This window comes from Gekko japonicus, unplaced genomic scaffold (genome assembly GCF_001447785.1).
Source record: "Gekko japonicus isolate JY-2015 unplaced genomic scaffold, Gekko_japonicus_V1.1 scaffold54, whole genome shotgun sequence".
NCBI lineage: Eukaryota > Metazoa > Chordata > Lepidosauria > Squamata > Gekkonidae > Gekko > Gekko japonicus.
In genome coordinates, this window is record NW_015167058.1 from 940,067 (window position 1) to 961,718 (window position 21,652).

Sequence of the window (21,652 nt, forward strand, 5' to 3'; positions counted from 1 at the left end):
TCTGTGTTCTAAGCGGGCATAAAATCATAGAACTGGGAGGGATCTCGAGGGTCATCTAGTCTAACCCCTGCACTATGCAGAAAATTCACAAATACCTCCCCACACACACCTCCAGAATCCCTGGCCAAACTGGCCTGGAGAAAAATTGCTTCTTGACCGCAAAGTGGTGATCAGCACTTCCCTGGATGTGTGAGAAAGCACTAAGCACTGATGCAACCCTTCCTGCCCTCCCTCTCATGATCTACCTAAGTTCACAGAATCAGCATTGCTGTCAGATGGCCATCTAGCCTCTGTTTAAAAATCTCCAAAGAACGAGAGCCCACCATCTCCCAAGGAAGCCTGTTCCACTGAGGAACTGCTCTGTCAGGAAGTTCTTCCTAATGTTTAGCCGAAAACTCTTTTGACTTAATTTCAACCCATTGGTTCTGGAGCACCTTCTCTATATTACTTTCTGGGGCACCATCCTCTATATGACAGCCTTTCAAGTACTTGAAGATGGTTGTCATATCACCTCTCAGTATAGTAGGGATCCAGAGAGAGAAAGAGTCCCACACTGTTTGCCTTATAATTTGGTCAGTGGATGTCAAGGGCATGTGGGTAGGGTGAGCCGGGACACTGATAGCTGCTATAGTAACTGCCAGCCTGCAGGTCATTTTCTTCAGTAGTTTAGCCTTTCTCTCTCCCTTTCCTTGTACCCAGCACAGTCAGATCTTGCAAAGCAGTGGTTAGGGTGCTGCAGCAAGATAAAACAACCTTTCACTCTCTTAATTTCTCTCCCTTTTCCCCACACGTTTCTCATTCATTTCTGTCTCCCTTCACCTAATTTTTTCGATGCCCCCTTATTTTTACTTCCTTGTCTCAGGATATACTCATCCCTATCTTGCTTGGTGACAGAATGTATTTAACAGTAGTATAGTAGCAAACCATTGTGAATATTATGAACAGAAGGCACTTGGTTTGCTGTGTACTGTACATTGCACTGGTTCTGCTGGGCTTCCAAGCCTCCATCCTGCTTGGACTGTGATTCTGTGCTTGACATCAGCTGGCATTGCCACAATGGCACTGGGTTCCACTGGGCACTCTGTGTTTGCACTGGTATTGCTGGGTACTCTATACACTGCACTGATTTTGCTGTGCTTGCAAGAATGCCGCCCACCTTCAGTTTCTACTGCAGAGATTCTCTGGTTTGACTTTAGTCTTTGGAAACAATGGAGGATGGGGGGCAGTGTGTTTCTTAACATCCAGTCTGGTGAAGCTTGCAACCAGTATTTTGTGATGCTTTAGCTAGTGTTAGTAAAAGTTAGTACACAGGCAGACTCCTAGCTCTCAAAAATGCCTTGTGGATGTTTAGGATGGTCAGCTCTTGGGCTTCAAAACGACAGAACCCTCTCAAGTGCCTGCTCAGAACACGAGTGGTGTGATCGAATTTTTTGTTGTTGTTATTGTCAAGTCACGGCTGACTTATGTTGACCTTGTTTTCAAGGCAAGAGACATTTGGAGGTGGTTTGTCGCTGCCTGCCTCCCTCCACGTTGCTTAGCTTGAGATCTGAGGAGATCAGGCTATCCTGGGGGCTCTCCAGGTCAGGGCTAGGCTGGGAGTAATGTGACTGGACCAAGGTCACCCAGCAAGTTTCCATGGCACGAGTGGGGATTTGAACCTGGATTTCCCAGATCCTAGTGCAACACTTTAACTACTACTCCACGCTGGCTCTCATGGTGGAATAGTATGTTGGAATTTGAATTTTTTTTTACTGACATGATTATATACATGAAGTTAACTTTTTTTGTTCACTGTCTGCCTTTCTCTTCTGACCCTTGAAACAAAGTCTGGGCCCAGTGGCACCTTTAAGACTTTGTTCTGCTGCTTCAGACCAACACAGCTACCCACCTGAATCTATTTTCTGGCCATTATTATTATTTGTTTTATTTTGTGTTAAAAATTATTCACCTCAGTGACCAAATAGGCTAGGTGCGCCACTGTGGAAAGGGCACACAGTTTCTACAGCAAGCATCTGTCACTACGTGGAGAATAGGGCACCTGAAAAGTATACTTTGTCCGTATGCACAGACACACATACACACACAGATCACCAGCAAGGAGAGGTTTACCTCTATTCCCAGGAAGCCTGGAAACCGCCTTCATTAGTCACCAAGAAGCAGGGTGTGGTTCACTGGATGCTTGCCCTGCCCAAACCAGCAAAGATTCCAAAGTGCACCTTCTCCGTCCTACCATTGCTGCCAGCCAGTTATAAAAACTTAGGAGTGCAATATCCTGTCGCTGAATGGATTAGGATGGCACCTAACCCCTACACTGGTGTATCCCAAAGACATACAGGTTCCAAGTAACTTCCGTGCCTGTATATGAATGGGCAGCATCAGGGACGGAGTAGGGCTTAGTTGGCACCCTAAGCCACTCCAGTCCCAGTCAGGTCCCTAAGGTCATCATAATGTTTTGCCAGCAAGAACCCTGGTGTAACTTAAAACAATAAAACACACTGAACATAGGCAGAAAATCAAGTTCTGCCCTCTTCAGTCTCCCACCCTACCCCCATGCCCTTGCTATGCTCAGACTTCCCTGTGCCCCTAGTGGCTGCAGCCAGAACTGCATTTTAAAAACAGAGACACTCAAAGCAGTAGAATGGTGTAGAGATCAGGATATTTATTGAACTGTGACTCTTAAAATCACATTCACCAAGGGCTCATAAACATGTACTGCAAGAAGGCAATATACAATTGGCTCTTCAAGGAGATGGTCAAGAGGGTCTATGAAAACATCCCCACAGCAATGCTGTGAAAAGATAACCTTAATCAAATCCAAGGACATTGCCACATACAAATGTCAGGGGTGGAATACCACTACGATAAGCTGGCCCCAGGCACTGGGGAAATCCGGGGTACTATTGATGAATGTATATGCCAGGATGTCTGAAAGAAGCAAGAACATAGATATTTTTTGGATATCCCCGGTGGCTAACAAGCTGAGTCGGGAACATTGTACTTTAGCAATTCATGGACAATTATTTGGATAGAGGAGTGTGATGGCTCTATTCCAGGAGTTTTGGTGGAGTTTAGGAGTCTATGCATGTCATTAACCTGTGGGTGTGCATATGTATAAAAGTATGGAGAACAAACCAAAACAGAAGGGGAAGGAACCCAACCTTAAGAAGCAACAATGTTGGCTACCCAAAAGTTGGGTGAGAGTAAAAAAATATTTTGAGAAACCTAGAACCAATAAAACAGGATCAACCTTTGTCAGTTAAAGGTTGATACATATATTCACACTTCGAGAGTTAAGATAGCCATGACTAGAAAGAACTATTAAACCTGCATTCCTTGGATGTGTGTGCTTGAAAGTTTAAGGTAGTCCTCACACAGCCCAATTCTTTTGCCACGCAGGATATCTGGAATGCCTTATAATTAACCTGCCTTGGCACTAACACGTGCTTATATGTTGTAGCGTACATGTATTGGTCTCGTTTTAGTGGTTCAAGGTTTTTAGCCTAGAACTATGGAAATGTATCAGGTTATATAGATTCAGGACTTCGTAGTTCGAATATTCACCAGTTCAAGGGCAAAGTTTTTAAAGTATAGTTTTAGTGCACTTGGTAATAAATACATGTATTCTGGTTTAATTTATTTCTCAAAATATTTTTTCTCTCACCCAACCTTTGGGTATCCAGCTTAAAAGTATGGAGAGGCGCAGTGTTCCCTTTAAGCTGAATTAGTGTGAGCTAGCTCACAGTTTTTTATCCTCTGGCTCACACGTTTTTGTCTTAGCTCAGGAAGGATGGCTCCAGAGCAAACTAAATTATGCAGTAGCCAAATCACTTGCTCACAAATTTAATGTTAGTAGCTCACAAAGTAGAATTTTTGCTCACAAGACTCCACAGCTTAGAGGGAGCATTAGCGGTGGTGTACCAAGGGCACGGTGGTATGATCCACCCTGGGCAGTATGGTCCACCCTGGGCAGAGCTTGAGCAAGGCCCTTGAAGCCAGTGTTATGTTGCATCCAGTCGAATGTCTTTTGTTTTATTTTTAAAATGCAGTTCTGGCTGCAGCCACTAAGGGCGCAGAAAAGTCTCAGCATAGCAAAAAGCACATTAGGATCAACTAGACTTCCCTTTCTCCAGGACTGAAGCAAACTTCCTTATCAACAACCAAGCCAGAACACTGATATCTGCTACACCAATTGCCAGTCTGCAGGTCAGTCCTCGGTAGTTTAGCCTTTCTCTCTCCCTTTCCTTGCACCCAGCTCAGTCAGAACTTGCAAAGCACTAGTTAGGGTGTTGCAGCAAGATAAAACAACCTTTCCCTCTCTTAATTCCTCTCCCTCTTTTCCACATGTTTCTCATTCATTTCTGTCTCCCTTCACATAATAAACCCCTGAATGGAACCAGCCCCACCCGAACTGAACTGGTCTTACAAATCCAGTTCCCCCTTTTTCACCCAGGAAGAAGGGGGCTGAAATCACCTGGGAAGGGGCTTCATTTAACCCTTTGGTTTTGCTCCGCACCACTTCGAAGGGCAGACCCCACACCACTCAGCTGTTAGGTTTAAATGGCTATCCCTGAACAACCAAACCAGACGAAAGATTGCTCTGTCAACTCAGGCAGGGAGATTATTGGGCAATGGTGTAGGCAGTACACCAACTGAATCCTGATTCTATCCAAAGTACCCAGCATCAGGTACATACACTCAGCATTTGGACTTTGGATTACAAAGCATCAGGTGAGTGCCACAGAGAGACCATGGCCTCTCACCTTCCAGGTCCAGGCTGTTGAAAACTTAAAGGACAATGCTGAGAGAGAACAATCCTCTCCCACTTAATCCATGTAGGTCTCCGTGATGTATACCAGGTTGACGTCCTCATCCAATATTAGAGTTGTTACTGTGAAATAAACCTGGCTTTCAAAAACAGCACTTAAAGGCTTGAAGGGTGATTTGTCTGTATAATCTGTGTCATGAAAATTTCATGAAGATCTGACAGCTGTCATTTCCAGTAAATGTTTGGGCCAGAAAAACTTGTCAACTAATACTTCTAGAGAGAAAATATGTCTGAGCAAATGGAGATCCTCAAGAAACTTGCGGGATGGTTATCTCATTCCTCACACCGTTACTTCCACCTCTGTCCCCCTACCCCTCTCACATGCTTTCTCTCTTCTGCCCCCCTTTTCATACTCTCTATCTCTCCTACCTGCATGTTACTTCCTCTCTCTTTCTGACCCATCATCATTCTCTTTGGTTTTTTGCCTCCCCACCTTATCACTCTTTCTCTTTCTTCCCCCACCCCATCATTCTCTCTTTCTGCCCCCATCGCTCTCCCAGCCTCCTGCTTGCTGCATCCTACCCCACCCCCCACAACATCAGCAGTGGTGGCAGTTCTCCCAGCCATCTACCTGCTTCCTCTCCTTCCACAGCAGCAGGGGCAACACTCTGGGAATCACAATGGATCTCCCAGCTACAGAGATCAATTCACCTTAGGGCTGCCAGCTCCAGGTTGAGAAATGGTTCAAGATTTGGGGGTGGAGCCTTGGGACAATGAGGCTTGGGAAGGCAAGCAGCCTCAGCAGGGTATAATGCTATAGATTCAGCCCTCCAAAGCAGCCATTCTATCCAGGGGGACTGATCTCTGTCGCCTGGACAACAGTTGTAATTCTGAGTGATCTCCAGCCCTCACCTGGAGGCTGGCAATGGTAGTTCTCATGGAGGAAGTGGCTGGTTTGGAGGGTGGGGTCTATGGCATTATATGGGTCTGAAGTTCCTCCCCTCCTCAAATCCTCCCCTCCCCAGGCTCCACCCCTCAAATGTCCAGGAATTTCCCAACCTGAAGTTGGCAGCCCTATTTCCTTCCCACTCACCAGCCACCCTACCTTTATCTGCCTCTCTGTCTTCAGCTTTCCATCCCACTCCCCCACAGCCTCTATCTAGGAAAATTACAGTCTTTCTTCACAGTGGGGACCAAAGCAGCTTACATTATTCTCTCCTCCTTTTTATCTGTACAACAACCCTGTGAGGTTGGTTAGACTGAAAGTATGTGACTGGTCCAAAATCACCCAGTCAGCTTCCACCATAAGATGGGGATCTAAACCTGAGTCTTGCAGACCTTGCTTTGAAGCTCCAACTGCTGCACCACACTGGCTTTCATAGGATGGTTGCTGATGAACAGTAGGAAGCAGCCAGGCCTAGTTGAGTCATGCAAATCGGGTGGTATCAAGTCACCCAGAGGGTGCTGCCTAGGGATGCCAGCCTCCAGGTGGGACCTGGGGATCCCCTGGAATTACTGCTCATCTCCAGATTACAGAGATAACTTCTCATGGAGAAAATGGATGTTTAGGAGGGTGGAGTCTATGGTATTGTACCTCACTGAGGTCCCTGTCCTCCCCAGCATCCACCCCCAATTTCCAGGAGTTTCCCAGCCTGGATCTGGCAACCTTACCCACCCCCATCACCTGCTGATGGCCAGGGGTGACCTGGCAAACCTAGACCACTTCCAGGCCTAGGGCTGCCAACCTCCAAGTGGGTCCTGGAGAACCCCCCCCCCCAGAATTACAACTGAACTCTATACAGTCTTCTTGGACAAAATGGGTTTCTTTGGAGGGTGGACTTTGTGGCCACTTGCCTCCTTGATCTGTACCCGTTGTGGCTAATTAAAGCAGGCCACAACAGACTATGAGGTGCCCTAAGGGAAATTATCAACAAGTCCCTCTCTGAGGGGCTGTTCCCTGGGGCACTCAAGGAGGTAGTGTATGCCCTCTCTTTAAAAAACCATCCTTGGATCCGGCTGAATTGGCTAACTACCGTCCGGTTTCCAATTTGCCCTATTTGGGCAAACTAATTGAAAGGGCTGTGGCAATTCAGTTGCAGGGTTTTTTGGATGACACCTCAGCATTAGATCCAGTCCAGCTTCTGACCAGGTCATGGGACGGAGACAGCACTGGTCTTCCTCATGGATAACTTTCGGAGGCATCTGGATCGAGGCGGTTTGGCGGTGCTGTTGTTGTTGGACCTGTCGGCAGTGTTCGACATGGTCGACTACCAGCTACTGACACACCACCTTGCCAACACGGGGATTCAGGGGACTGCCTTGTAGTGGGTCTCCTCATTTCTCCAGGGTTGGGAACAAAGGGTGACCATTGGGGAACAGCTGTCCTGAAGGCACCCACTAGTTTGTGGGGTGCCCCAAGGGGTGGTGCTTTCGCCGATGCTATTCAACATCTATATGCGCCCCCTTGCCCAGATTGCCTGGAGGCATGGGCTAGGGTGTCACCAATATGCAGACAACACCCAGCTCTATCTGTTTTTGGGTGGCCAGAAAAACATCTACTTCTGCTTCATTGACTATGCTAAAGCCTTTGACTGTATGGATCACAACAAACTATGGCAGGCCTTAAAGAGATGGGAGTACCAGACCACCTCACATGTCTCTTGAGAAACCTGTATAAAGGTCAAGAAGCAACAGTTAGAACCGGATATAGAACAACTGATTGGTTTAGCATAGGAAAAGGAGAACGACAAGGATGTATATTGTCACCTTGCTTATTTAATATATATGCAGAGTACATCATGCGAAATGCTGGCCTGGATGAATCACAAGCTGGAGTTAAGATTGCTGGGGAAAAGATCAACAACCTCAGATATGCAGACGATACCACTCTAATGGCAGAAAGTGAAGAGGACCTAAAGAGCCTCTTGCTCAGGGTAAAAGAGGAGAGCACAAAAGTGGGCTTGAAGCTCAACATCAAAAAAACTAAGATCATGGCATCCGGCCCCATCACTCCTTGGCAAATAGAAGGGGAAGTCGTGGAAGTAGTGACAGACTTCACGTTCCTGGGATCCCAGATCACCACAGACTGTGACTGCAGCCATGAAATTAAAAGACGCCTGCTCCTTGGGAGGAAAGCAATGGCGAACCTAAACAGCATGATAAAAAGTAGAGACCTCACCCTGCCAACAAAAGTCCGCATGGTCAAAGCAATGGTATTCCCAGTAGTCATGTATGGCTGCGAGAGTTGGACTATAAGGAAGGCCGAGCGCCGAAGAATAGATTCTTTTGAACTATGGTGCTGGAGAAGACTCTTGAGAGTCCCTTGGACTGCAAGAAGATCAAATCAGTCAATCCTAAAAGAAATCAACCCTGACTGTTCCCTGGAAGGCCAGATACTGAAGCTGAAGCTCAAATACTTTGGCCACCAAATGAGAAGGGAGCACTCACTGGAGAAGACCCTGATGCTGGGAAAGATTGAAGGTCAAAGAAGACGGGGACGGCAAAGGATGAGATGGTTAGACAGTGTCATAGATGCAACGAACATGAAATTGAGCAAACTTCAGAGGATGGCGGAAGACAGGAGGGCCTGGCGTGATCTGGTTCATGGGGTCGCGAAGAGTCGGACTCGACTGTGTGACTAACAACAACAATAACAAGTCTGACTCGAAGCTGGAAGATCTGGACCTGGCATTGAAATCTGTGGCTGAGACTTAGTTGACTGAAATTGAATCTGACGAAGACGGAGGTTCTGAGTCGGAGCGGTCCGAGGCTAGGGATCCCACTCTCGACCTTCAAAGTGGTGTCGTTGGTGCCAGCACTTTGATTAGGAGCTTGGGAGTGCTCCTGGATGCCTCCTTAATGATGGAGGCCCAGGTAGCAGGCACTGCCAAGTCAGCCTTTTATCATCTCCGACTGATCAGGCAGTTGGGTCCCTTCCTCGAATGCAATGACCTTGCAACAGTGACCCATGCCATGGTCACCTCGAGACTGGACTACTGTAATGCTCTCTACATGGGGCTGCCCTTGTCCCAAATCCAGAAGCTGCAGCTGGTGCAGAGTGTGGTGGCCAGGTTGTTGCTTAGTCTCCCCATGCGGGAGCACATCCAGCCTGTGCTAAAAGCATTGCACTGGCTACCTATAGCATACCGAATTCGGTTCAAGGTGCTGGTTCTCACCTTTAAAGCCCTTTATGGTCAGGGGCCTACATTCCTAAGGGACTGCCTTTCCCCATATGTTCCCCAGAGAGCACTACAATCTGGGTCCCAAAATCGTTTGGCCCTTCTGGGCCCCAGAGAAGCCAGACTGGCTGTGACTTCTCAGTGGCGGCTCTGCACTGGTAGATTGAGCTCCTGGAGGATATCAGGGCCTTGCGGGACCTTTTACAGTTCCACAAGGCCTATAAGACAGAGCTCTTCCACCAGGCCTTTGACTAGGGAGCTACACCCAATAAAGTGAGGCCCTGGCCCAATATTAACAACATTATTAGCATCCGATACAACCCAGACTACGGAGTTAACCTACTATATGCCTGCAGATGCTGCTAGTGCCCGCCTTCATGTACGCACTGTACTAGCACTTTTTATGATATTATGCTACGTTTTATAACCATATCCTTGTGATTGTAACTAATTTCTGTGTTCTGTTTTATATATCTATGTAAGCCACCCTGAGCCTACCCAGGCAGGGAGGGCAGGATATAAATTAAACAAACAAACAAATAATATCCAGTTGAGGCCTCTCCCTTCTCCAAACCCAGCCCTCCTTAGAGTATTCCCCACGGCTCCCTCGTTGAAGCAGCAGGAGCTCCAATTGGAGGAAGAGGAAGCGGCTGCAGGTGAGCCCAGCAGGCAGGCCCACTAGGCATGCCAAGCCTTCTCCCCCACCCCCCGGCACTGATGGCAAGGCCCGTGTGTCTCCCAGCTACTAGGCCCGCCAAACCTTGCACCGGCAGCAAGGTCTGCGCGGCTCTCAGCTGCTGGGCCCACCAAGGCTTCTCTCTGCCCCCTGGCAACAGCGGTGAGGCCCAAGCGGCTCCCAGCTGCCAGGCCCACCAAACCTTCTCCTCCCTGGCACCAGCGGCGAGGCCTGCATGGCTCCCAGCCACCAGGCCCGCCAAGCAATGGTGGGGAGGCACAGTTCCCAGTGCATTCTCTGCACATGCGTAGGGAACACTCTTTTACTTTTTGGGGGATTTAAGTATTCCCCATATAGTTTTTTCTACATTTCAGATTTTTCTGCACACTTGGAATGCCCTAAGTGTGCAGGAAAAGCTCTTTGCCCCCTGTGTGCCCCAGATGTGCAGATTTAGATATCCGTACAGAGGGAACAACTTGGCTATTAGATATATAGATGTAGGTACCTTACAAGGCCATTGGTTAATATTTTTGCTCTGTAAAATTATTCGTTTAGCAATATTTCTTACAGTACACAACAATTTGATATTAACCACTGGTTATTTTGCTGTGTTTGCTGTCAGTGCATTCCTAAGCAGATTCTAGGACTACTGAATTCATTGGGTTTAGGAAGCATTCCTAAGCAAGGCTACTTAGAAATAAGCCCCATTCATTGGTGTCTTTAGGATTGCAGCCCCCCGTTGTAGTTACTCCATATACTATAGCACTGTTGAAGTACCAGCTTCTTCATCACAAAACTACCATTTAAAAATTATCCAAAACTAGGTATAATTAAAAAAATTAAATATTTGCTTAGATATAATTTTGCTTGTTTTGAATCGCTTGATTTTGCTATGTTTCCAGGGCAGAAATCTTTTTGATATGTTGCTTCTAAATGATAAATGAAATCACGAACAAATCTGTAGTCAAAGCACCCTAAATGAATGCAACCACTCACTTTTGGATAATTGTTCTTTATTATGAATATGTGTGTGTGTGTATGTATATGAGTTTGGCATTATTATCAACTTTGCTTTCTACATAATTATTGTTGCATTCAATTAGTGTGCTTTGACTACAGATTTGTTCATGATTTCGTTAGTCCGTTTTCTGTAGTCTCCCTCCTTTCTACTACTCCTTCTAAATGATAGGCATAATCAGGGCTTTCTTTGTAGAAAAAGCCCAGCAGGAACTCATTAGCATAATAGGCCACACCCAACAGCAGAAATTCATTAGCATATTAGGCCACACCCTGACAGCACAGCTCATTAGCATATTAAGCCACACACACCCATGTTCGCAGAAGTGTGGTCATCCAGACACACCCACCTTTTGCTTCTTATTCTGTTTACCTTGTTTGTTGTCAAAACCCAGGGCTTTTTTATAGCAGGAACTCCTTTGCATGTTAGGCCACACACCCCTAATGTAGCCAGTCCTAATGAGTTTCTGCTGTTGGGTGTGGTCTATTATGCTAATGAGTTCCTGCTGGGTGTGGCCAACTCAGGAGACAGCCGGAACTCCGTTCCTGTGCGTTCCTGCCCAAAAATAGCTGCCCACATTCTTAAATTCTGATTATGTTATAGGAATCTTTATTTTATTAAACAAATTATAGAATTATTTTATATTCACTTAACATCTAGAGAAAAAGGATTTTTAAACCAGCTGCCCACATTCTTAATTTCGAGTTATGCTTTAAATATCCTTTTCTCTGGATGTTTAGTAAATTCAAATTAATTCCATAATTTATTTAATAAAATAAAAAATCCTATAACATACACAGCCAATATAAGAACCCTTAAATATATGCAGCATGATCAACCTTGGATTAAAAGCATCTGTGTGCTTGTCAATAAGCAACTGTGATGAATTCAGGGTATCATATTGACTGTGTATTAATACAGGGTATCCTATTGGAGCATAAGCTGATTGTTTAGAATGTAAATGAATCTGTTGATGGATCCAGTGACTGATGGCTTAAATTCCAATTAATCAATTGCTTCATCAGTTTCTTAATTCAGATCAAATATCTCTTGAGTGAACACAGTTCTTTCAGTGGTATTAAGAAAAATTAATGCTTTAGAACTAATTTTCATCAATCTCTTATAAATGCCGAAATGTTTTCCATTTATGTCCCAAGCAGTGACATAAATGTTTGGTGTATATCATAGTTCTTTTTTGTTTTAACAGCAAGCTATTACAACCTTTCTGAATGTTGTAAATGAAACTCTGTACCCAAATGTACCGCCTCTGTATTGCTGTTCACCTTGGCATCGCTTGAAAAATGTCATGCACATAATCATTTAAATCATACAAGTTGCTGCTAAAGAATCTAATATTACGTATGCAAACTCTTTTTCTCTTCTGTAGACATGAACTAGTAGCCTGTTGGTACTCTTGAGATCTGACTTGTAACATTCAGGTTGCTAACATTACAAGGTATAACACTTTATGACAATTTCACATGCCTCGTTTCTCAGTGACCCACCAATTAATTCATCTGCACTTGACACAGACTCTTCATTGTGACACTTATACCAGTTGATCTTAATTTGATTGCCATTAAAACCACCCTTTCCTGACAACTCTTGTCAATTATACAAAATAAAATCAAGTATTCATAAGAAGGCTGTAATAGGATATAGGCAGGCAGATTTAATAATTCAGTTTTGGTGAGGCTTAACTGGCATTAGTTGTAGCTAATGTTCTTGTTTGTGAAAAATTTATCGGATACAACACTTGAGAGAGAATACAGATGGAATAATTTTTATTTATACAGCCTTGGCAGCATGGTGGTATAAAAGAAAACCATAATGTCTTTTCATTTTTAAGAAATAAGAAGTCTTGATAGCATAATGCTGAAGATATGAGCCTGTCAAAATAATGGCTATAAAAAAATAATCAGGATCCTTCATACAAAGAGGTAACTAAGAACAGAATTTGCAGTTTTGAATGCTGTACTGAGCAATATCTCTTGGAGACCAACAGGTCACATACACCCCTATGTATGCAATCTGCTTATGAGTGTGTGTTATTCTGCACAGCATTACAAAATTACTAATTGCAGAAGAGTTTTATGGGTTATTTATTTACAATAAGTATTCATCATTTTGCTAGACAAACACTTCAATTTAAAAGGTGTTTGACAGTAAATTTTCTCTGAACCTGCTGAGGTTCTTGCATGATCTCTGAAGAAAAGGAAAATCTACAGTTTTGTCAATTGTAATAGTAAGAGCAGACTATGGAATATTATGCTCCCAGCCTTCCCTCCTTCTTTTACCCTTTAGGATCAAATTATGCCTGTCCTTTCTCCACTGGCCACATTTTGTTTGCTAACAATAAAAGAGACCTCTACTTTAAATACACTTTTATATAATTAAGCCTCATTCACCTCATAGAGGATTCAGCGAATGGTATAAATAACTGACTCTGCATGCCTTATTTTATATTTATAGCATTTTATCAGTATTTCTAATTCTGAACAATGGCCCCAGAGTGTGAATAAAAAAAAAATCCACATGGCAGAGCAGTGTATAGGTAGGGGGGATTTTTCTGCATACCTAGGGGAACCCCAAGGTTTGCAGAAAGACCCCAAAACAGTAAGAAGAATGGGCAGGGTTTAAAATCTCCTGCCTCAAAAAAAAAATCATGATATTCTGGGATTGCCTAGCAACCCTGCAGTGGCAAAGGAACAGACTGGAGCAACTGAGAGGGCTCAGAGAAAAGAGTGAAAGTGGCAATGGAGGTAGATAGGAAAAAGTAACAAAAGCAGCAACAGAGTAAAAATGCTATTAGCAGTGCCTCTGTCCTTCTTAACCTCCACTAAGAGCATGATACACTTTTGTGGAAAATCTTTGATCCAATGTTACGCTGTTTAGTTAAAGCAGCCATGGAGGGGACATATTTGTCCAGAACTGCTGGACCCTTCTCCTGGTGCCATTTTCTTTATGTAAATCATGCTTCTGAATCTGCTTTTGGCCTTGATAGCAAATACTTTGTTCTGAAATATCCGTATTTATATCCTGTTGTCTCACTGAAAACCTTGTAAATTTAGGTAATTACTTGGGTCTGTGTTCTGTGAATATGGTCTCTATCTTATTTGTTTTTTTATATATTCCTAGCACTGAAAGTGAATTATAGAGAATAATGTGATGTGAACTCTAATCAGGTATTTATACTTGCTGCAGAAACCCCAGCTGCCCTAAGAGGAAAAAATAGCCTGGAAGCTGTTTTTATATATAGTATAACTGAAGGCTAGAAAACCTTCTTATGGTTTGGAAAAAAGTACCTCTGCTACATATTATTTACTTGTTCTTAGATGTACAATGAAAAAAAGCAAGTTCTGATCTGAGCTCTTGTAAATCCTGGATCAAAATAAAAGGAGTGGAGATGGTGAACAAGAGAATTTGTGCATGTTCATCAGCAAACCAATGACGACGACGATGATGATTTATGGATGTACAATAGCATTAAAAATAATGACCAGATAAAACAATAAATCAGATTACATTTTTAAAAGACAGATGGTGAATAACTTGTTCCCATATTACAGACTGTCGGCTGCTTCACAGGCAGAGGGGAAAGAGGTCGAAATGATCATGGAAAACTGAGGAGGGTGCCAGCTGAGATGAAAACAGTCACTGTCCTCAACCAAAGCCTGGCAGAAGATCTCTGGCAGAATTGTCAGAGAGAAGATCTCTGCCCTGCAGGGCCCTGATGGTATTTGGCAGAGAGTTTCACCAGGTTGGGGCCAGGACTGAAAAGGCCCTGGCCCCGGTTGAGGACAGCCGGGTATCCTTAGCTGCAAGGACCACCAGTGTGTTGTTGTCCAAGGAGGGCAACACCTTTCCGGGGACAAAATGGAGAAGATGGTCCCGTAAATAGTCTGTTGGAAATAGATTCCAGTTTTAGCAAAATCCATTTTTTTGTTCTGTGTTAGGATTTTACAGTTTATGTATTAGAAAGTGAGAATGAACCAGCAATGAGAGTCATGTGTAGTACCAAGGAGAGGGAGAAGAGCTGTGGCTCAGTGGTAGAGCATCTGCTTGGCGTGCAGAAGGCCCCAAGTTCAATCCCTGGCATCTGCTGTTAACAGGACCAGGTAGTATGTGATGTGAAAGACTTCTGCGTGAGACTTTGGAGAGCTGCTGCCAGTCTGAGTAGACAATATTGAATTTGATGGACCAAGGGTCTGATTTCATATAGGGCAGCTTCATGTGGTCATGTATACTGATGGTGATTTTTCAAAATGTTCTTTTGATATGAATTTTTAAAATCACCTAATCCTTTTATCATTGTGGTTGTGTTCTTTTTAAATGCTGTAATCATGAAGTGGTGAAGTTGTATAATCCATTTTGCCATCTGCTCAGCCCAACCTTTTGGCAGCTCAAACCCTCAAAAGGAGCTGTGGTGTGATGTTACTGTTTGCCTAGGAATAACTTTCTCACTGCTCAGGCCTGTTACTGGTTGCCCCAGTCCTCAAAAAAAGCTGCAATCTGATGCTGTTTTATTAATTACTATTTGGTGTCTGTATTTTGTTTGAATGTTCTATGTTGGTTAGCCAAGTGATATGTTCTTTTTGAACAGAAAGGTGGGATATAGATAGATTTCTACATTTTTTAACTTTTGTGAACATTTTTACAGTGTTTTTTTTGCACAATACTTATTAAAGAGACAGAGAGACTCCAGGTGTCTTTGAGTTTTATTTGATCTGACTGGCATTTGAGGTGATGGTCCAGTGAATGATCTTGGAAGTGCTTGATGTAGCATTGTTACAGTTACATGTGCTTGGAATGAAGAGCAGTGGGAGATCCATTCAATAGCTATAGAAGCCATCTTGAGTTTATATAGAAATGTGGGGTTACATTGTAACAAAAAATATACAAGTATATGTAGTCATATTTAATGTAGAACACTCATTCCTGGGTTTTAAAACCTACAATTTTCTATACAATTATTCATGCTAACATTTGTATGTGATTACCTACAGATAAAATATAGGAAAAAAGTATTTTTAATTATTGTTATCTGAGTTGGGGTTGGCTTCAGAGATTCATTCTCATTCTCTCTCTCTCTCTCTCTCTCAATCTCTCTTTCTGAGCTACAATAATTTTAAACCTTGCAGTTGCATAAAAGAGCTTGAAAATGTGCCAAAAATACTAAACATTAGGAAGCAAGGAGATCAAAAGAGCTTGAATAGTATTTCAGCTCTGAATTCTAAGTGGAAGGACTTTTTCACATTTGGTTACTATTTTAAAATATAGTATTGGATAACTAACTGATTTGCTGCTCTGGCTTGGCAATTAGTTTGTTCATGAATAAGATATACAAATTATATTAATTGCATGTAATGATATATTCACATGAACTACAGTCATTGATCAAGAGTCATTTCTGATGTGGTCTTTAGTGCTTGACGTGATGCTGTCCACTTAATTTTTTTTAAATTCCTTTAGTTATATAACTAAAATGGGTATGCCTTTGTACATTGAAAAATCTAGCCAGTAGTGCTAAAGAATTATTTCAACATGCATGGACAAGGGGAGGTTTTTATTGTTTAGGTTCTGCTGTAGTGATCACTATTGAAAGCTGAGTTGGCACAAAGCAGTTCCTTTTTCTGGATAAAAGGGAAACGGACTATGAGATAAGTTATTGATGAAATTAACTGCTGAAGTGGAGAGGAAATGCAGCTGGCCAATACATGTCATAGCGTGAGCTCTATTAAATGAATATATGTGCAGTCAACCATTCACAGGAGCCACACTGGTCTTGAACTGCATTGATCTATAGTATAACTCTAAATGAAATTGATGGATGAGAGCAGCCATTGACAGGAAGGGTAAAGAGAACCATGAAATGTCTTGTATGGGAAAGTATGATGGAAAATAGGCAGTTGATTGGAATGTACTGTAGGATTGTGGCATTCTCATGTTGTCTTAAGCTTATTGTCAGTGTTTTCAGTTTCCATAGACATGTCTGAAAAATTCTCACTGTCCATATTTGAATTTTTTTAGAAGTTAATTATTATTGGATTTTCAGCAGTTAATTATTACTTTAGGATGTGTCTAGCTGTACTCCTGGTTTTATTCAGCGTGTTGAAGAAATCTTTATACAGCATTATGTGAAATATAGTTCTTGCATTTTAAGAAAAATGTTTATTTGCTTAATAAGCTTTTAATGTAACAATGTAGTTATTCAAAGTACTTCAGATTCCTTTGCCAGAGTACTGTGGGAAAATTCTACCTCTGGGTCAGATATCATTTCAGATGCCTTCTCTCTCAACCGCGTCCTTCCGAGCAGTTAGCTCACTTAGCTGCTACATTTACAGGCATTAATGAATAAAACATTGGGTTTAGCTAGATTTTATTTACATCAGGGACCACGTACTTTGATTATGACACCACTTTTGTCCAGACTTGGGCACCCAGACAAAATGTACTGATTGGCAATTGGTTAGCATCCTTTCTGAAACACGATACTACTTAATTTTGTTTTTCTTCATAATTCAGGCTTTCTGGTACATTGCCAAGTAAATGCCTGTTGCTTTAACTGCCTATGTAAAATAATTGAAACTGTAAGTTGTTTACACTTTTTGCACACAATTGCAACTGTCTTTGTTGGATTAGACTACAGCCTGCCTATAACATTATGCAATAGATGTATGTTCTTTATATTGGTTATGGCAGGGGTGATCAGATACTCACATGTAGGATCTGGCCCCAGAGCTGTTTTATCTCAGCTCCTAGTAGTTCAAGTAAATGTCTGAGCACACAGGATATCAGTTTATGCAGTAAAGTATACTACCTGTTTCCAGATCACTGTTTAGAACATTGGATAGTCCCCAAGGACAGAGAAGTTTATCATCCAGGTTCACTGAATGTATGGTTAATACATAAGAAGGAGACTTAAGCTGAGAATTCTGCTGTTGGGCCTCTTATATTAGAAACATTATCTTATTTGACTCTCAAAGTATTATTTTAATTATTATACTCCAGTGTTTTTTACTTGGCTTTTATGCTTTAAATTCAATGCATTTGCTTACATCTTCAAATAAATACTATATTAAGTACTTTTTAAAGATGCTGGCTGAGTAGACACAAAGGACATAGCTGTGCTGGCTGTTTTTTTAAGCATATCTTTTCAGGAGCTGCGGTGGCTCAAGTGGTTAAGACGCTGAACTGCAGGCTGTGGAAGGTCAGTAGTTCAGCAGTTCGAGACCCGGGTGCCGCATGATGGAGTGAGCTCCCATCTCTAGTTCCAGCTCCTGCCAACCTAGCAGTTTGAAAGCAAGAAATTGCAAGTAGATAAATAGGTACCACTTCGGTGGGAAGGTAACAGCGTTCCGTGTGCCTTGGTGTTTAGTCATGCTGGCCACATGACCACGGAAACGTCTTCGGACAGTGCTGGCTCTTCGGCTTTGAAACGGAGATGAGCACCGCAACCCTAGAGTCGGATTTGACTGGCTTTCGAGCAAGGGAACCTTTACCTTTACCTTTCAGTTGTCAGGTGCATTTTTGGCAAGGGCAAAATGAGAGACAAATGGGGCTTGCCTATGACCTTGCACTGGGCTTCAGAGGTGTTTGGTCTTTTGAGAGTCTGTCTGCTTCTGAGTGCCTCTGAAACCCAGTGCAATACTAGGCAGAACTTCTACCTTTCTATTGAGCCTAAGAGAAAGGAAGGAGCTGGTTTCTGTAGTGAGATTGAACTTGAGAAGACTTCCAGAGCAGTTGCACATACTATTTTGGAAAGCTTATGAGTTGCAGTACAACTGTAGGTGCAAGTCCCTTTCCTCCCTTCTCTTCTGGTACACTGAGGTTTGAAGGTTCTCCTAAGGAGGAAGACTTCCTGTTGTTTCTGAGACCATCTCAAGCCCAGTGGAACATCTGCCTCAAGACCTTCCTTCTGGCCTGTGATAATGAAGGAACAAAATTGGTGGCCACAGCAAAGTTTAGATGGCCACAGCAAAGTTTAGATGGCTACCAGGACCAGCCAAAAATGGTAGACTTTGAACTTTGTGAAGTTTCAGAAGTAGTGTTGAGGTTCAGTAGAGCAGAAATTGTTGAAAAGCAGGGAAAACTTTTTAAACACATGCCTTTGACTCATAAACAATGTCTATAGAAATTTTTCCATTTTCCTTGTCTGCTTGGTTTAAAATGTTGGAAAACATTTCAGAAACAGTAGTCTTGTGCCTTAATGTTGCTCTCCATTTTAATAAAATTGAAAACATGTCCCTTTTTCTTTTGCAACTTTCAGGTTCATGTTTTGTCCGAACTGATCAGCTAGATGGCGAAACAGACTGGAAACTAAAAGTTGCTGTTAGTTGCACACAGAGGCTGCCAGCTTTAGGGGTAAGTTTTAAAAGCTACATATTTTTATCTCTTTCATTAGATAACACTTATCCTCTGTTACTGTAAGGACAATTTCAATCCTGAAAATATTGTGGGCTTGTGTACCAGCCATTTCTGCAACTCTGTACAGTTTAGTTACATTAAAAACTATCTCAAGAAACATAGTAAGAACTCTGGTTAATAGTTTTATTTTTATGTTTGATACCCTTGTTATTTTAAGGGAAAATGTAGACCGGGTATTTGCTGCTTATAAATTTTTAACTTGTGTGTGTGTGTGTGTTGTATTTGTGTGTGTTGTATTAATGAGTAGTGGGTGTGTTTTACCTGCCTTGACCATAGGATGAGGCAGAAGAACTTTGCAGGTTGCTATGTGTATTTTTATTTCTCAAGCACCACCCCTACCATTTTAACCATTTTGGGAACTTAAGGGTAGTTCAGAAGTAGTGTTTGAAGTGCAAGGGAAGATTACTGTGCAGTGGTGAACAAGTCTAAAGTTCTTGTAGGCATTTTGAAAGCTGTAGGCACACCCAAAGGAGCTCTTTATTTAATGAAAGAGGGAATGGGTAAAGAAATTTTGGTGGCTAGCTCTAGTCAGACAGTTTCAGTGTAACATTAGACAGCTTGTAGCATTCTTACTTACATGGTAGCCTGAATGTTGTACATGTCCAGGCAATTCTCCAATGAGAGCCATCTATGAACTACTCCATTCACCTTTATTATAGTGGGTTTTTAAGAACTGTAAGCTAAAACAACCAGGCAAAAGATTGATAAAATGTACTTTGAATATTGCATGATATTTTGTAATATAAAATGACTTGAATCCTACAATAAATTTCCATTAACAGAAATAGGGGAATAATGTTAACCAGTTTCCTCCTCCCGCTGTTGACCCATAATTCTATTGACCGTTCATGCTAGTCCTGAAGATCAGCTGTTGGGCTCTTTGGCAATAGTGGGAGGGTGGAAATGAGAAAGTCGTGTTATGCTGGCATAAATGGCTTTCCTTACCAGACCCCCTGCCTCGGAATCCAAGCCATTGTGTTTACTCCTTTATAACTTCTCATCATATATTTTTAAAACTTAGGATGGTGCCACTAAACCTCAGGAATATGTTGCCTGCTCACTAGGGTTTCCTGAAGTAAAGTTAGTAATATAATAAAACTCAGTATTTTTAAAAAAGACACAATTCAGTAATTTAATACTTAAGTATAACAGGTAGTCAGTTATTTTTTTAAAAAGACTGATGGTACAATATGCAATGAAATTTATATAGAAGGTGAGGAGGAGGAGTCCAAACAAGAGTGAGGCCCTTTCCCATCAGCCTGCATGAGCCAGCTGTTGCCTGGCTCTGCCCCTCTTGGACTAAGATTAGAGACCAGCCATTCTGCTGCTAAGCAGAAAGAACAGTGGAGGCTGTTGATGGAGGCCCTTTCCATCTGCCTGCCTTGCCGAAATGTTGTCCGTCCGTCCGTCACTGGTTTATTGCACTGCAAGAAGGGAGGAAGAAACAGTAAGCCCTCTTCTACTTGTACAGATTTGTACTGTTCCTTTGTTAGCTATTTTGTTTTTTCTTTTGGGGGGAAAAGTGGTATAGAAGCAGAATAGATAAATATACACACAAATTGTAGTAGCTGAATTCTAAGGCCTGTGCAACGACTCCTGTACTCCTTAGGGGGCAGTGGACTTCTTTGTTCCTTGAACAAAAACACCTTTTGAATCTACAGTTAGTGCAGGAATTGTGGCGATCATGTTTACAACATTCATTTGGAGGTGCAAGTTTGCGTAAAACACAGCTGTATGTGAGTTAAGCCTATTTGCAAGCTCAGTGGTGTAACAATATACTTCAAAATGGTTGCCTGGGCCCCCCAGAGGTATATACAGTATCCCTTAGAAGCTAGTCGGTCAGTCACTTTGGGAGAATAGAGATAGTGGTAGAGGAGTTCCATGTTGCTAGAGATTCTGTGATTATTTAGTGATGTGCAGTTTCTTCTACCATTGTGTGACTTTGTTGTATAATATATCGTGACTTTGGTGTACCAAGAGGGAAAGTATTTAAGCCACATTTCTTGGTTATCGAGATAATTAAAAGCTCACAAGGTCTGTATTTTTACTAAACTTCAGTATCTAGAATGTTTCCCCACAAAATTCTAATATTGTGTAGCCATCACAAGCATTCATATGAGTCATTTACTGTCCTCTCCTCAAATTGTGATAATTTGTAGGATTCCCTAGTTAACATGTAAGCAAATGATTTATATTTCCCTAGAATGGCTTGATTTCTGTGTTTACTGCAATTCTCGAATGCCACCTGCTGGGCTGCTGCTAAAATAGCCGAAGAGATGCTTCATGCTTTAGCTCCTTGCTGCAGTTCTTTCCCGCAGCGATGTAGCTTTGTATCTCTTGGATCTCCCATGGCCAGATCTCCATCACCTAGCTTTTCTTAGAGGCTCTAGAAAAGGAAGGGTTCAGGCTGCAGAGGAATTTGTAGCACTCTAAAGGTGAATTAACTGTTTCAGGTTTAAATTTTGAGCTACCATTTAAAGAATGTTTTAAACTATGATTGATAGTCTAGTGCAGAGAACTCCTAAGTACCAAAACAGATGATGATCTTACACCTTCAAGTGACAGAATCTAGTTTTTTAAAAAATTCT

The 21,652-nt window shown here is 42.4% G+C and overlaps 1 protein-coding gene across 1 annotated transcript in view; it reads left to right on the top strand.

Moving 5' to 3' along the window:
• ATP9B (ATPase, class II, type 9B) overlaps positions 1–21,652 on the top strand; it is a 247,304-nt gene that overhangs the window by 68,007 nt on the left and 157,645 nt on the right. Inside the window, exon 8 of the mRNA XM_015412490.1 lies at positions 18,907–19,001. Coding sequence (XP_015267976.1) covers positions 18,907–19,001 — 95 coding nt within the window. The remainder of the gene's footprint in view (positions 1–18,906; positions 19,002–21,652) is intronic.